General features: G+C 43.4%; 1 protein-coding gene across 4 annotated transcripts in view; it reads left to right on the top strand.

Annotated features, from left to right (window-relative positions):
• The first annotated feature begins 2,827 nt into the window (after positions 1 to 2,827).
• ZNF407 (zinc finger protein 407) overlaps positions 2,828 to 12,850 on the top strand; it is a 337,294-nt gene continuing 327,271 nt past the window's right edge. Inside the window, exon 1 of one of the 4 annotated variants that reach the window (XM_058831047.1) lies at positions 2,828 to 4,774. In XM_058831047.1, coding sequence (XP_058687030.1) covers positions 4,159 to 4,774 — 616 coding nt within the window. In that variant the 5' untranslated portion in view covers positions 2,828 to 4,158. The remainder of the gene's footprint in view (positions 4,775 to 12,850) is intronic. The other 3 variants (XM_058831042.1, XM_058831041.1, XM_058831044.1) reach the window with 3 other exon arrangements.

Genomic DNA, 12,850 nt, shown 5'->3' with positions numbered 1-12,850 from the left:
ATTCTTGCAATCTCTATCTGTAAACTTAAACTCCTACAAAATTATTTTAATTGCAAAAAAACCCTTCCAATCACTTCAAGCTGCTCAAAATTATTTCCCCCCCCCCTAGATTTTATGTAATTATAAGAAATTCAAATGAATCCGTAGTAAGCCTTCCATTAAAGCCTGGGTGCTTTCCTTTTTTTTTCCTCAAACATTTACATTGCACTTACAACAGCAGGAGAAGCTGGGAAACCACATAATTTTTACTACATTTTTACTTGCCTGCATAAGGTTCTTTATATCACAAAAAAAATAAAAATAATAATAACAAAAGGTACCTAGCAGTGGGTGAACATTTTGTTTATGTAAAAACGGTTAGCTATTTGTACTTCAAACGAGTTCATTGGCACGAGTGGGCAGCGAGCCCAGCGGGTAACACGAAGTGAGTCAGAAGGTGCAGCCTTTAATGAAGGAGCGGGTGCGGGTGCCGCGGGCAGCGTGAGCCCGGTGGCACAAAGGGGCAGCCGTGCCCTGACGCGGCCACACCTCCTCTGCTTCCTGGAACCGGCGGGGCTGCCCGGCTGGGGAGCAGGCCGAGCGGGGCTGTGCAGACTCGCTCTCCTTGCCTTTGGACACCAGGGGCAGTGGGCACGGAACTGCCACCATGGTTCCCAGGGGCAGCTCCCCACAAAACCACATCGGAGCTGCAGGCAGCTGGCCTCAGCCAGCCCATCCGTGCTCAAGTGTGGCGCTGGCAGTGCCCTGGCCCTGTGACCCTGCCGAGGCGGCCACAAGTCACCTGTGTCTTGCCCAGGCTGCCGTTCGGCCGAGGCAGTGCTGGAACCAGCTGAGCCACGAATTACTGTAGTGCCGCACCAGCCAGGGACCTGGATCACAGGACCATGGCCGATTCACAGAATTATTCATTGAAATTGTCCATTGTTAAAAAAGACCTTTATCGAATCTGGAAAATCCACAAACGCCAGAGGTTTCTGTCCAAAATGGAGATGGAGGAGTCCTGCAACTTTATTCGAATAATGGGAGAAAGTCCACTGACACAGACCCGCGGGATCTTCTCTTTCGAGGTTTCAGAGGGCGCAGCCTCCTTTCATCCCACACTCCCGGCCACATGTTGCCCTCTTCCTTTCCCCACTGGCTGAGGTACCAGGAAGGTACATTACATACTCCCCGCTTGAACCTACTATTTCACCCCGAAGCTCAGAAACTCAGGCTTGTGCAGACTGTTCAGGGGCCAAGCTGTCTGGGCTCTGTAACAAACCTGCTGCCCGAAGTTAGTAGAGACATTAAAACCCATTTCAAAGAGATTAACATCCTTACCTTCAGACATCAAATTGTTTGTAAAGACCAACAATAACCCCAGCACTGCCAAGTCCACCACGAAACCCTTAGTACCACATCTACACATTCTTTAAATACCTCCAAGGATTCCAATGGAACCAAATTCCATCAGTTTGAGCAGACTGCAGCAGCAGATCAGTCAAACTGGAATATTGCATTTAGCTTCCTGAATCACACACCTTGAAAAATGGTCAAAATAACTTGCATTAAAAAAGGGAAGGTATAGATACATGTGTGTATATATATATATGTATATAGGTAATTGACACCAAAAAGGTTCTTGGTGTTTACATCCTAATTATTCTGTTTCATATTTTCTTAGGTGTTGGAACTGCAGAATAAAGATATATGCAACTTTCCTCAAAAATTTGCTACTCTGTGAAAAACCAAAGGTGGTTAAGGAGCCCTTATGGATTGATGCTAATAACTTGATATCCTACAGACACCAGTGTCCTCTGGAGGGCCTGACAGTGACACTCTACCTAAGAGATCATCATCCAGTCATGGGGTTATTTCTTCTAAACAAATCTGATAGGAAATCCCATGATTCAGAGTTGGTAAGTAGTGTTATGCTGACTGCTTTTATCCTGCTGAATATCTCATTTCTGGTAGTAGTACTCACAAAGCTGTGTGTTTTTTGTACAGGAGCAAACACAGAATAATAAGTACGAAAGTTACAGTCTAAGTAAAGAGCTGGTAGTACTCTTGGGACTAAGTAATATTTCTAGTGAAATCAGAAATTTGGTGTGGTAGAAATACAGCAACTGCAGAATCATTCCTAGTGTCATATTCTGTTAAAAAATAAATATAGTCTATGTTTACAATCCATTGATAAATTAATCTTTTAGCTAATTAAATCCTTGTTAATTACTCATTGACTTATTCAGCTTGCATTCTAATATATTTTTATTAGCATAACTATTTCAGAACACAGAACCACTTTTCAGGACAACTTTAGAATTCTTTATATACTTCAGCCAGAACATTAAATGTAGGGATGTCTGTAAACATTTAATACAGCTTATAATTACAAAATAAAATTAATTATTTCTGGTACAGATATGATTTTTTTTTAAGATAGTGATTCTATTAATCACTATATAATCACTAAGCCTTAGCTGCTACTTGTCCCATACCAATGGCTCCCTCTTCAGGCTATTCCTAAAATATGCTGCCTCTCTTAATTCTGTTAGCAATACTTCAACTTCTAAGACTGCAGCTTGCACAGTCGCATCTCCTTCTCCAGCATGTTTCCTCTCAGTAAGCAAATAATGAAATAACTGATGGACCAGGCAGACTCACTTGGTGTTACTGGTGTCTCACTTGAGACACAGACCTATCATCTTTTAAGGCATATGAAAGGAATTTGTAAACTGCAGAAAAACTGAGCTTAAAGGACATCAAAACGTTGTTTTGCCTCTTTTCTCCATGCTGAAAAATATCCAGAACAACCAGATTGTATTATTGGTATTGTATATTGGTATTATTCTTACAAATCCCAGTGGCTTTTGTAGACTCTCAAACTATTCAACCTAAATATGTACCTAAAATCCCAAAGATGTCTTTACTACAAATTTAGCCATATTCTGTGTGGATTTCCTATTATACACAGATAACAATTAAATTCTGTATTATAACCCTTAGGTACAGGACAAGGACATAGCCCTCTCTCACCAATGTCCTTTGTGGTACTTTACTGTTTTAAATTTTGTTCATTCATTTCAGATCTTTCCCTCAACACTGGTAAAGTCTGGGATGCTCCACTCGGTTTCAATGAAGGGCACAGGCCACAGCAACTGCTTTGTTTTCAACCCATTCTTGCTGTTATTACAACCCTCAAGAGAATTGGCATTTCTGTGACATAAATTTAACAGATTAGCCAGTGACTAACTGGCTGAATAGCACTGTAAGTTGTCACTTCTAGTGGGTAAGCTTGTGCACACTGTGTGACTGGAAAGTCAATGAACTGCAAATTTATTCCCAAAGAGGTGTTCTCTCCTTGTCTCTGTGCCACGGCGCTGAAGAATGCTAAATGCCATTTAACTAAGATACTGGCTACTAAAAAATGTTATGTTATCAGGAGATAAGTGGGAAACCTGCATTTTAAAAATCGTAAGCAACAGAGAAAAAGCAACTACATTTCACCGCAGGCTTCTGAACTCTTTACACTTTGCTTCTTTGCTTTGATATTATACTTAATCATGTTTAAGGCTGACAGAGGGTTTCATCATCTCGAGTTTATAAAATACGGAATTCTTTACAAATTGCCTTCCTTTTGCCTTTTTCAACTGTTCCTCTCTTGTACTGCACTCCGTGAAGGTTATTTAATATAGCTTGGGGCGTCGACACCCTTCGACTGATACCCCTAGTGAATAGCTGCAGGCTCTGCATCAAGGACTCGTTTTCCCCTCCTCCAGAACAGGTTTCCCAAGGACCATCTCGCTACAGTGCGATGCAGGGTGAGAATGTCAAGCAGCTTTACGCACGTGCGGCCCAAGGTTACACTGGCGCCACCAAGCGCGGGGGCCGCCGGAGGGGCAAAGCCACAAGCAGGCTGGGCTGCGCCACGCACCAAGGAACGGGCGGCTTCGGGAAGCCCCAAGCCCGCACCCGCTGGCTCCTGCCAGCGCCGCCTGCTCTCGCCCGCCAAGCGCACGAAGCTGCGGCCTCACCGGCACACGCAACCCTGGAAAACCCTCGAGTCTCCGTCTTCCTTTCGGGGCCATCCCGTCCCGGGATGTGGGGAGGGGCGGCAGCAGTCGAGAGCAGGGGCGATGTCAAGGCAGGGCAGGGAAGGGCAAGGCAAGATGGCGCCAGATGGTGCGCGCGCGCGGCGGCGGCAGCCGTTGGGCGCACGGCCACTCGCGCCCGCGGCAGCACGAGCGGCACCTCCGTACCGGCTCCCGCCCCGCCGGCGCCGTCGCGTCACATGAACGCGCTTCGGCCCCGCCCCCACCCCGCGCCGGGCGTGACGCAGCGCGGCGGAGCTACGGCGCGCCACTGGTGACACGGCTCAGCACAAGCGGAGGCGCTCGGCTCCCCCCGCGCGGTAAGCGTTGCCCGCCGCGGTGCGGCCGCCCCGTCTCGTCGTACAGCGGCGCGAGGCGAGCCGCTGCCTCGACCCTCGCGAGGGGGGCTCACGGTGTACCGCGTCGCCGTCTCCCCTCGGGCTTTTTGGGCCTCTGCGCTGCCGTCGTTTTTTTTTTTTTTTTTTTTTTTTTTTTTTGGTGGGCGGGCGGGAGGGTTGTGGCGCACGGGCCGAGCCAATCCCGTGCCTGCTTTGTCCCAAGATGCTCGCCGATTGGCCGTGGTGCCGAGGGCGGGAAGAGCGCCCCTTGCGCTCATTGGCTGCCGCAGCCAGCCCCGGGGCCGTGGGGGTCTTCCCTTCCGCTGTGCCGCAGGCGGGCGGCGGCGGGGAGAGGCGAGGGAGAGGGTACGGGCGAGGACAGCAGGGACGGGGGGGAGAGACGAAGGGAAGAAGAACCGGACGGGGTGGGGACCCACGCGAGCTGCTACCGCGTTGCGCGGTTCCGGCTGGCGCGTGCTCCGGGCTCCTCCCCCGTTCCTTGTGTCCCCCCCGCCCTCCGCCCAGCTCCCGAGGGCCGGTGCGCAGGCGCGGGGCCCGGCCGGGCGGGGCGGTGGCCTGAGGAGGCAGCGGGACGCGGCGGTGGGTGCCGGCCCCACGGAGCCGCCGGCCCGCGGGGACGGCCCTGGGCAGCGCCCCCGAACCGCCGAGCGGGGACAGTTCGGGCGGCAGCGGCGGCTGCGCAGGCGCGGCGGGGCGGGGTCGGTCCGGGGAGGGCATTCGGGAGTGTCGGCTTACGGGGTTCCGCGCTGCCCTGAGTGGTTTCAGCCGCCCGAACACCCCGTTTCTTACCACCCTCTCTTTTTCCGAAGGTTGCTGTAGGATAAGCGGGTATGATCTTTGAGAAGTGCAGTGGCTGTCGGTGAGGGACGACACCCGTGACTGCAGGAGCTCTGTACGCGGCTCTTGATAAAGGAAGGGTTGTAGCTGCTTTCCCTTTATTCTGCTTCAGTCACTAGGTAGAGCGGTCACAGAATGGCAGAATTAGGTTGGAAAAGACCTCTGATATACTGAACACCATTTCACCAGCAGATAGCTCTGTATGCCACATCCAGTCTTTAATTAAACGCCTCCAGGGACAGTTACTCCATAACCTACCTGGGTAGTCCATTCCAAAGTCAAATTGCACTTTCAATGAAAAAAATTTTCCTGATGTCCAGCCTAAACTTCACCTGGTGCAGCTTAAAGTTTTTGTCCTCTCATCCTATCACTGGTTGCCTGGGAGAAGGTGCTGACCCACTCCTGGTCTCACCCTGCTTTCAAGTGGTTGTGGAGAATGGTAAGGTCTCCCTTGAGCCTCCTTCAGGCTCAATCCCACTCCCAGCTCCCAGCCATTCCTCATAGGACTTGTGCTTCAGACCCTTCCCTTCCTTATTTACTGCCCTCCTTTGGAGGTCAGCCTCTTGAATCATGAACACCTCCTGTGCCCTCACAGTCTTGTGATTTTCAACGTGGTTTTGTCTGATATAGGGAGTCAGTGTAGATTCTTGGGGAACCTGTCAGATTATGCAGGGAAAGCAAGTTCCCATAAACAAATCAGTGGTAGTACACTTCTGAAGGTTTGTGTGTCTTCAGTAGGAAAGATCATTAAACCAAAACTACTGCTTTAGGTGGCCTTTGAGGGATAGGTTATCATCTGTATGTCCTTTATATAGAAGAAATTGTTTAGTGTGAGGGTGGTAAGGCACTGGCACAGTGGCAACTTAGCCAGGTTGTGGATGCCCCATCTCTGCAACTGTTCCAAGACCGGGTTGGGTGTGGCTCTGAGCAACCACCTCTTGTGGAAGCTGTTGGAACTAGGTGATCTTTAAGGTCCCTTTTATGGACCTTAACAAGCCTTTTTATGAGTGTGTTCTGTCTTGTGTAGTTTGAGTTGTTACGAAAGGCTTCCTGTCGTTCCTTCAAATAACTAGTGTGGCCTGTGAACCACAAAGTTAATATTAAATGTAGTGTTAGTTGGAGGAAGGAAAAAAACATTTGTGATCTGAATGCTGTACCTAGTAGTGATCTTAGAATTTATGAAGTTAAAGGTTTTGTTTCTGTTTTCTTGTGCCCTCTTTGCTTCTTTGTGTAGTTGTACTGATGCAGACTTGCAAGACCTTGGCTTTCTCATGTGCTCGTGCTCGTCCATATGATACTAATCATGATGGTGACACCTAGGGAGTAGTAAATAATGGAAATCCAAAAGTGCAAGGGTAAGAGTGGCAATGGTGGATTTTCTGGTGGTGAAAAACCATAACAGACTAGCATACAATTTAAACACTGGATGTAATTCCCTGTGATTCTCATCTTAATACCCCAAAGGTGTGGCATGTGAAGACTATAAATTTTCCATTCCTGTACCAAGGTGTTTGCATGAGGCTGGAGCTTTGGATGCTGGGATCTATATTTTTCCCAGGTCACACCTCTTCATGAAAGATGAAGACAATTACAGGCTTCAGTTGGGTCTCTCTTGCAATCTTCTACACTATTCACAGCAAGTTACATTTGTCATGGAAGTAACATTGCAGTCATTCCATCCTTATTTCATAAATTATTTCAGCATGGACATATAATCAGATTGTAGCTTTTATATATAAAATATGGAGCCTGGCAGTAATTGTATAATCCATACATTTTAAAAAAAGTCAAATGCACTGATGTGACAGGACGATGATGGACTGTGACTTTTTCAGTATGTTCAAACATGTCAGTTTTATTAGCATTTTGGGAAATATAATTCAAACGACCTGAGTTAAATCTTTTACTATGATTCTTCTGTAGGAACTACTGTATAGTAACAGCATCAAAGATTTCTAATTTATTTGCATGAGAGTTTTCTTTGTTAGAAACATTTTTAAAACTTAAGCTGTCTTGTCTCTCTTTACAGAAAAACATTACTTGGAGATAGAATATGTGTGAAGGAGATGTCAGTCACCATATTCCATTAAACCCAAGCTTTTGTAGTGAAGAACAGCATTTTCTTGTTAGTGTGCACAACATTGGAATGAAGTGGCTTTGCTTTGCCTAGTTATTTTTTTTTTTTAATTTTTTGAATGTGTACAGTGTTGGGGTTTTGTGCATAAGATGGAATTTACAGACAGACTAGCATATGAAATATGGTTGAACTGGAATTGTTCTGTGGCTCCTGTGTTTGAATTCCTAACGTGGTTTAGAATTTAAATATTCTCTTTCTCAGGAAAACAGAAGGGCTGCATTGGATGGATGACCCCATCAGTCAAATAAAAACATTGGTTTCAGATACACCTGGTCTAGTCATTCATTGAAATTTATGTCTTGGTATTAAGGTGCCTGTTAAAGGTACTAAAAAGTTGACCTTTTAGATTGAAGTTTGGAGTATAACTTTTTTGAAAGTTTGGGGAGGAAGACAAGATGATGTGCTTGAACAGATGTAGTGGCTGTGTTTCCTTCTGCTGTTCACAAAACCAGACATGCAGTGGAGTGGTCTCCTGTGCTCTGTGTTGCATGAGGAGTCCAGTGGAAATGGTGCTTTCACTTTGGCAGATTGTCAGCAGCTGCCCAGCAGAGAATTTGTGGTTATTCTACCCCAGAAAGGTCTTGCTAAGGCCTTACCACCTTGGGGTAGCACAGCCGTGCAGTGCTGCCACTGCTACCTGAGGTGCAGCTGCATCACACAGTGCCTGGCCAGCAGCAGCCAAGGCATGCAGGCGCTACTCCTCCCACGCAACAGGAGTGGAAGGAGCAGAAGCAATGGCAGCAGTTTTTGGTGGACGCAAAGGCATGAGGGAAATGAGCACTGTTCCTCACCAGTGATCACAGAATTAACTAGATTCTTTCTCAAAAGATCTTTGAGATCAATCAAGTTCAATCTCTGACCCAACACCACCATGTCAATTAGACCATGGCACTTAAGGCTGAGTCAAGTCTTTCCATAAACACCTCCAGGGGCAGTGACTCCATCATCTTCCTGGGCAGTCCATTCCAATGCCTAATCACCTTTTCTGTGAAGAAACTTACTCATGTGCAGCCTAAACTACCCTGGTGCGCCTTGAGACTTGTGTCCTCTTGTCCTGTCACTGGTTGCCTGGGAGAAAAGGCTGACTTCTCTTAGGCAAGTACAATGTTTAGTACTAACAAGCATGGATGTCTTGGAGAGAATGAATTAGGAGTAGCGTTGCTATGCACCTGACATTGCAAAGTGCTTAAATCTTACCTGGCCCATGGTATCAAAGTTCATGCAATATCTCTCCAGTAACATTAGAGTGGTTTTATCTCTGGTCTGTTTGTTTTTGCAGTGGACATTCTTACATGGTTACACAAACATGTATAAAAGTTTAAATATGCCTATACCTGCTTCTAAATTGGATTTTTTTTATTTTTTTGGTCATTATGGGCTGTGTTAACACATAAACTGAGATCGTTTATTAGCATGTGTGTATAAAACTAGAGAAGTAGCAAAAAATGTAAAGATGTTCCTGTAATTTCCAATTTCTCACCTGCAGAAATTCCAAAAGTGACTATTTACTTTGCAGAAAGGAGTTGTATGTTCAAAACTGGGGAATCATACATGCTTTCCTGCTCTGCAGTTGCAAATGCCATTAGTCCTGTTTCTGCCATCTGCCAGAGAAGACTCAGTAGTTACAGAACAGTCTGTAGTCCATTGTAGGTGTTTATGTTAAATGTATGTGGAAGTTTTCATATTTTACTTAGTCTCAGTTCTTCAGCATGTGAAGATGGAAGAAAGTTGTGTCCCAAACTTATGTCAGCAATCTCTGTCTTTGTATCAGAGAGAAACCTAGCTGTCTTTTTTTCCTCAGTATGGAAAGAAAATTTACAGTACGTATTACCCAATTCACACACATCCTAACAAAGAGATGACCTAAGTGCATTTTAGAAATAAGCACTAATCGTGTTTTAAAAGAAAAATGCCTGTTTTCATGATTCTGACTGCTTTTCAGTGCATGGCTGTTCTGTAGCTGTACAGGAAGTCCTGTGTGACTGACAAATGTCAGGTTTCCTGGTGCATGGGGTGCAGCCAGTAAGTGAAAGGCTTCTGAGGAGCATATCTTGATGTTCCTGAGATAGACAGCATCTATGCACATCTTTCTGCACAAGAACTATGGCATAGGAATACGGCACCTTTGCATTTTGCAGTGCCATGTGGTCTTTTAACATAGAGAAAGAAATTCCTGTTGCATGCTTGTCTTCCATTGAATGTTTAAGTGACATTGAATATATAATTTGAATCGTTCCAAGTCCTTGAGAGGAGGATAGAAAACTCCATACACTCAGTGAAGGCAAAATGTTGCACTTTCCTGGTTTCTTGGTGTGTAACATGCTTTCTGCAGGGATATATTGACATTGGATTTGGGACACTGAATATGCAGTGAGGACAGCAGTGATCCTTGTGTTTTGTTTTTTTTTTTTTGTTTGGTTACTTCTGCCTTCTTCACTTTCCATTTTCAATGCCAGTGAAAGAAAGGCTGTTTCTTTCCATGCTCCCCATGTTTTGCAAACTGAGGTTTACCTTCATCTGTAAAGGGGAGTTCTTGTGTTGTGTCATATAAATCGTTAATATGATATACATTTCTGAAAAATCAGAATTGATAAATAGAAAATCTAAAAGCATTGATAAACTGCAGCTTGTTTGTTTGCTTTGGCATCTCTAGAATTAAATACAGTGATGACCAAAGATAACTAGTTCAGCACGTGTATCCTTTACTGGGCAAATCCTGGCTGCTACAAGTCAGAGCTAATTTTTTTTTTGGATTGGTGCCAGTGCTAGCACAACATGTAAGTTCAAAGATATAGTACATAAAGATGTTTTCTGGATGTTGTCTTCAAAATCTGCCAACTTAGTTTCTATTGTTCTGAGTTTTATTGGTACAACAGTGGACTGATTTGAATTGCATTTGTTTTTTTTTCCCTGCCTGTTCGCATTTTCATTTTAAATTATTTACAAGTCTGAGGCTTGAAGATGAGAGCCTAATGAATGCTTTTAAAAATAAAATCTCCTTCTTTGAGCATGTTATGCTTCATGTTTTGAATTTATAACCCAAGCCTTAATGAATAGTTTCCTAGTTGCTCTCATCTTAGAATTTATCAGCTGTCCTATTTACAGGTCTTTCCTATACAATGGAAAGATAATTCCTGTTTACCTTAAATGAACTGTTCTTGTTAACAAGCTTAAACTGCTAATTAGGAATAAAATGGCAATGAATACTATGTCATACCTTTTACCAAGAATGTGAAGGCACAATATTTAGTTGTTGAGCCTTTTTCTGGTACATTCTGTGTAAGAATACAGTGTTTTGATTTTTGCTGTCTCATATACATATCAGGTTAATAAAAAGTATTTTAGGGAGAAACTATGGCTTATAGGTCCTCAAGAAGCAGGTTGACTTCTGCCCTACATTTAGGATATGTTGGTATCCACGTACTATGATCCTGCTAAAAGCCTCTTTGTTGCAAGGCTTCAGATAGATGGCAGACATGTGGAGAATCCTTATGACTTCATGTTTATGCCCAGGTAGTATTTTTTAACAGATAAGTTATTCTCCTGAAAAGAAACACAGGGATAGCAGTAGTTGCTTTGTTTTGAGTGTACATTAATGTAATTTAATCAGGAAGGAAAGAAAACCTGGGACTAGAATTTGATGTTATTTACCTGACTATAAAACGGAATATTTCCATTTAGTTTAACAGAATTTTTTCAATTTGTGTCAAAATGATCAAAATCAGAACCTGACACAAGCTCTCCATTACATAATTTTTGCATACAAAACCAGACTTTTTTTTTCTTTTTTTTTTTTTTTGAAATCCTACCTCAAAAACTGGTTGGTTCTTGAGCTGAGATTTTATGATACAGTGTTGTTACTTGTTGGTACTGGGAACTTGGCAGATATGTTATATGAAAAAAGCTACCCTTTCTTTTCTTTAGTCGTTTCTCATTAGACTTTAAGTGTCAAAAATACAGACTTGTGAATTTGAGTGCCATTCTAAATCTAGGTAGCTCAGAAATTCTTGACAAGTATTGCTTTGACTTCTTTGTGAATGTCTCTTATATCTGCAGAGGGTTGTATGTAGGCTTTGTTCCCTGTCTCCTTTCCTTTGTGTCACCCAAGGAATTTGCAACAGGGATGGCAACCTGAGGAGGGAAGGGGAGGAAGAGACTCAATAGAAAGTTGACAAAGGTCTGGTGTTGACCTTCAGTTTCTCTGGAGCAGACGTCTGATGAGATACAAGGAGCTCCTTCTGTCAAAACCCAAGAATCCTTCCTGGGCAAAAGGTCATTGGGTACAGAAGGTGTTGTTTGGAGAGAACAAGTGAAAACCTGACAATGCATTTTGCTAGCTCTGGTCAGGCTATTCAGGTTCCATTTCCAGGTAAATAACATGCTGAACTTTGCTTGTGGAGGTTGACTTGCAGTAATGCTTTCTCTTTTTCTTCATTCACATCATCATGAATTTAGATGTTGCTGATTTCAGTAAAATATATTTTGATGGGGAGTGTTAAATAAACCTATTTCAGTGAATGCATACTTTCGTATTTTGTATGCTAAGGGTATTTACCCTATAAGGGGATGGGTTACTGAGGAGGTGACTTACAGGCAGAGGCAATATATTACACCAGCTACGATAGAGGGAGAAGTGGGTGAGCTTTCAGGCACACAAGCTTGTCTTGTATTTGCTGTTCGTACCAAGATAATTAAAATATACTTGAAATGAAAACAAAGTTAATCTCTGAAGTTTATACTTAAATATTGCATGGAAGTGCAGGAAAGTAAGGAGTATGTATTTTTATGGGGTCAAATAATATATTATTTATACGTTTGTTGTAAGTACTCAAAGGTCTTGAGTCTTGCCATTAGAGAGTTTTGTGTAGCAATATAACTGACAGTACTGAAAAAACGTCAGCTGATGTCACTGTGGCCATGATTTCAGTTTTACTTTATTTTTCAATTTTCTTTCATTCTTGTAAATTATTCTTCTAAGCTCAATGGGATCTGTTTTGGGAGAAAAGAAATACTTCACATAATATTTAAATTTTGTTTGAATAAACCACCTAAAGCGCAGGGGAAAAAAAAAGGTATATTCCCTAAAACAAAATCGCAGTAGGAATTTTGCATTATAAAAGATGATGTTCATAGTGCTGGATTTGTTTAAACCGTTAGAATTGCAAAGCATAAATAATTACATAATTTCACACTTTCCAGTGAAGTCAGACCCTGATTAAGAAGTTGACAGCCTGAAAGAATCTGCTCTTTGACAGTGATGTCTGTATTCCCTCAATTTGTAGCAACTGCATCTAGGAAAACAAACTGAGCTTTATTCCCTTTACTTTGAATAAGAACCCTTATTGACAAAGGGAGAATATTCTTTTTATTAAAAGTTTTCATACTTTAAATTCACAGATATTTCAGCTTTTCTGCTTTCAGCTACTGTATATTTTGCTGATACCAGG

Source organism: Poecile atricapillus, chromosome 2, assembly GCF_030490865.1.
Source record: "Poecile atricapillus isolate bPoeAtr1 chromosome 2, bPoeAtr1.hap1, whole genome shotgun sequence".
NCBI classification, from domain to species: Eukaryota; Metazoa; Chordata; class Aves; order Passeriformes; family Paridae; genus Poecile; species Poecile atricapillus.
This window is presented reverse-complemented; position numbering and strand designations above follow the sequence as displayed.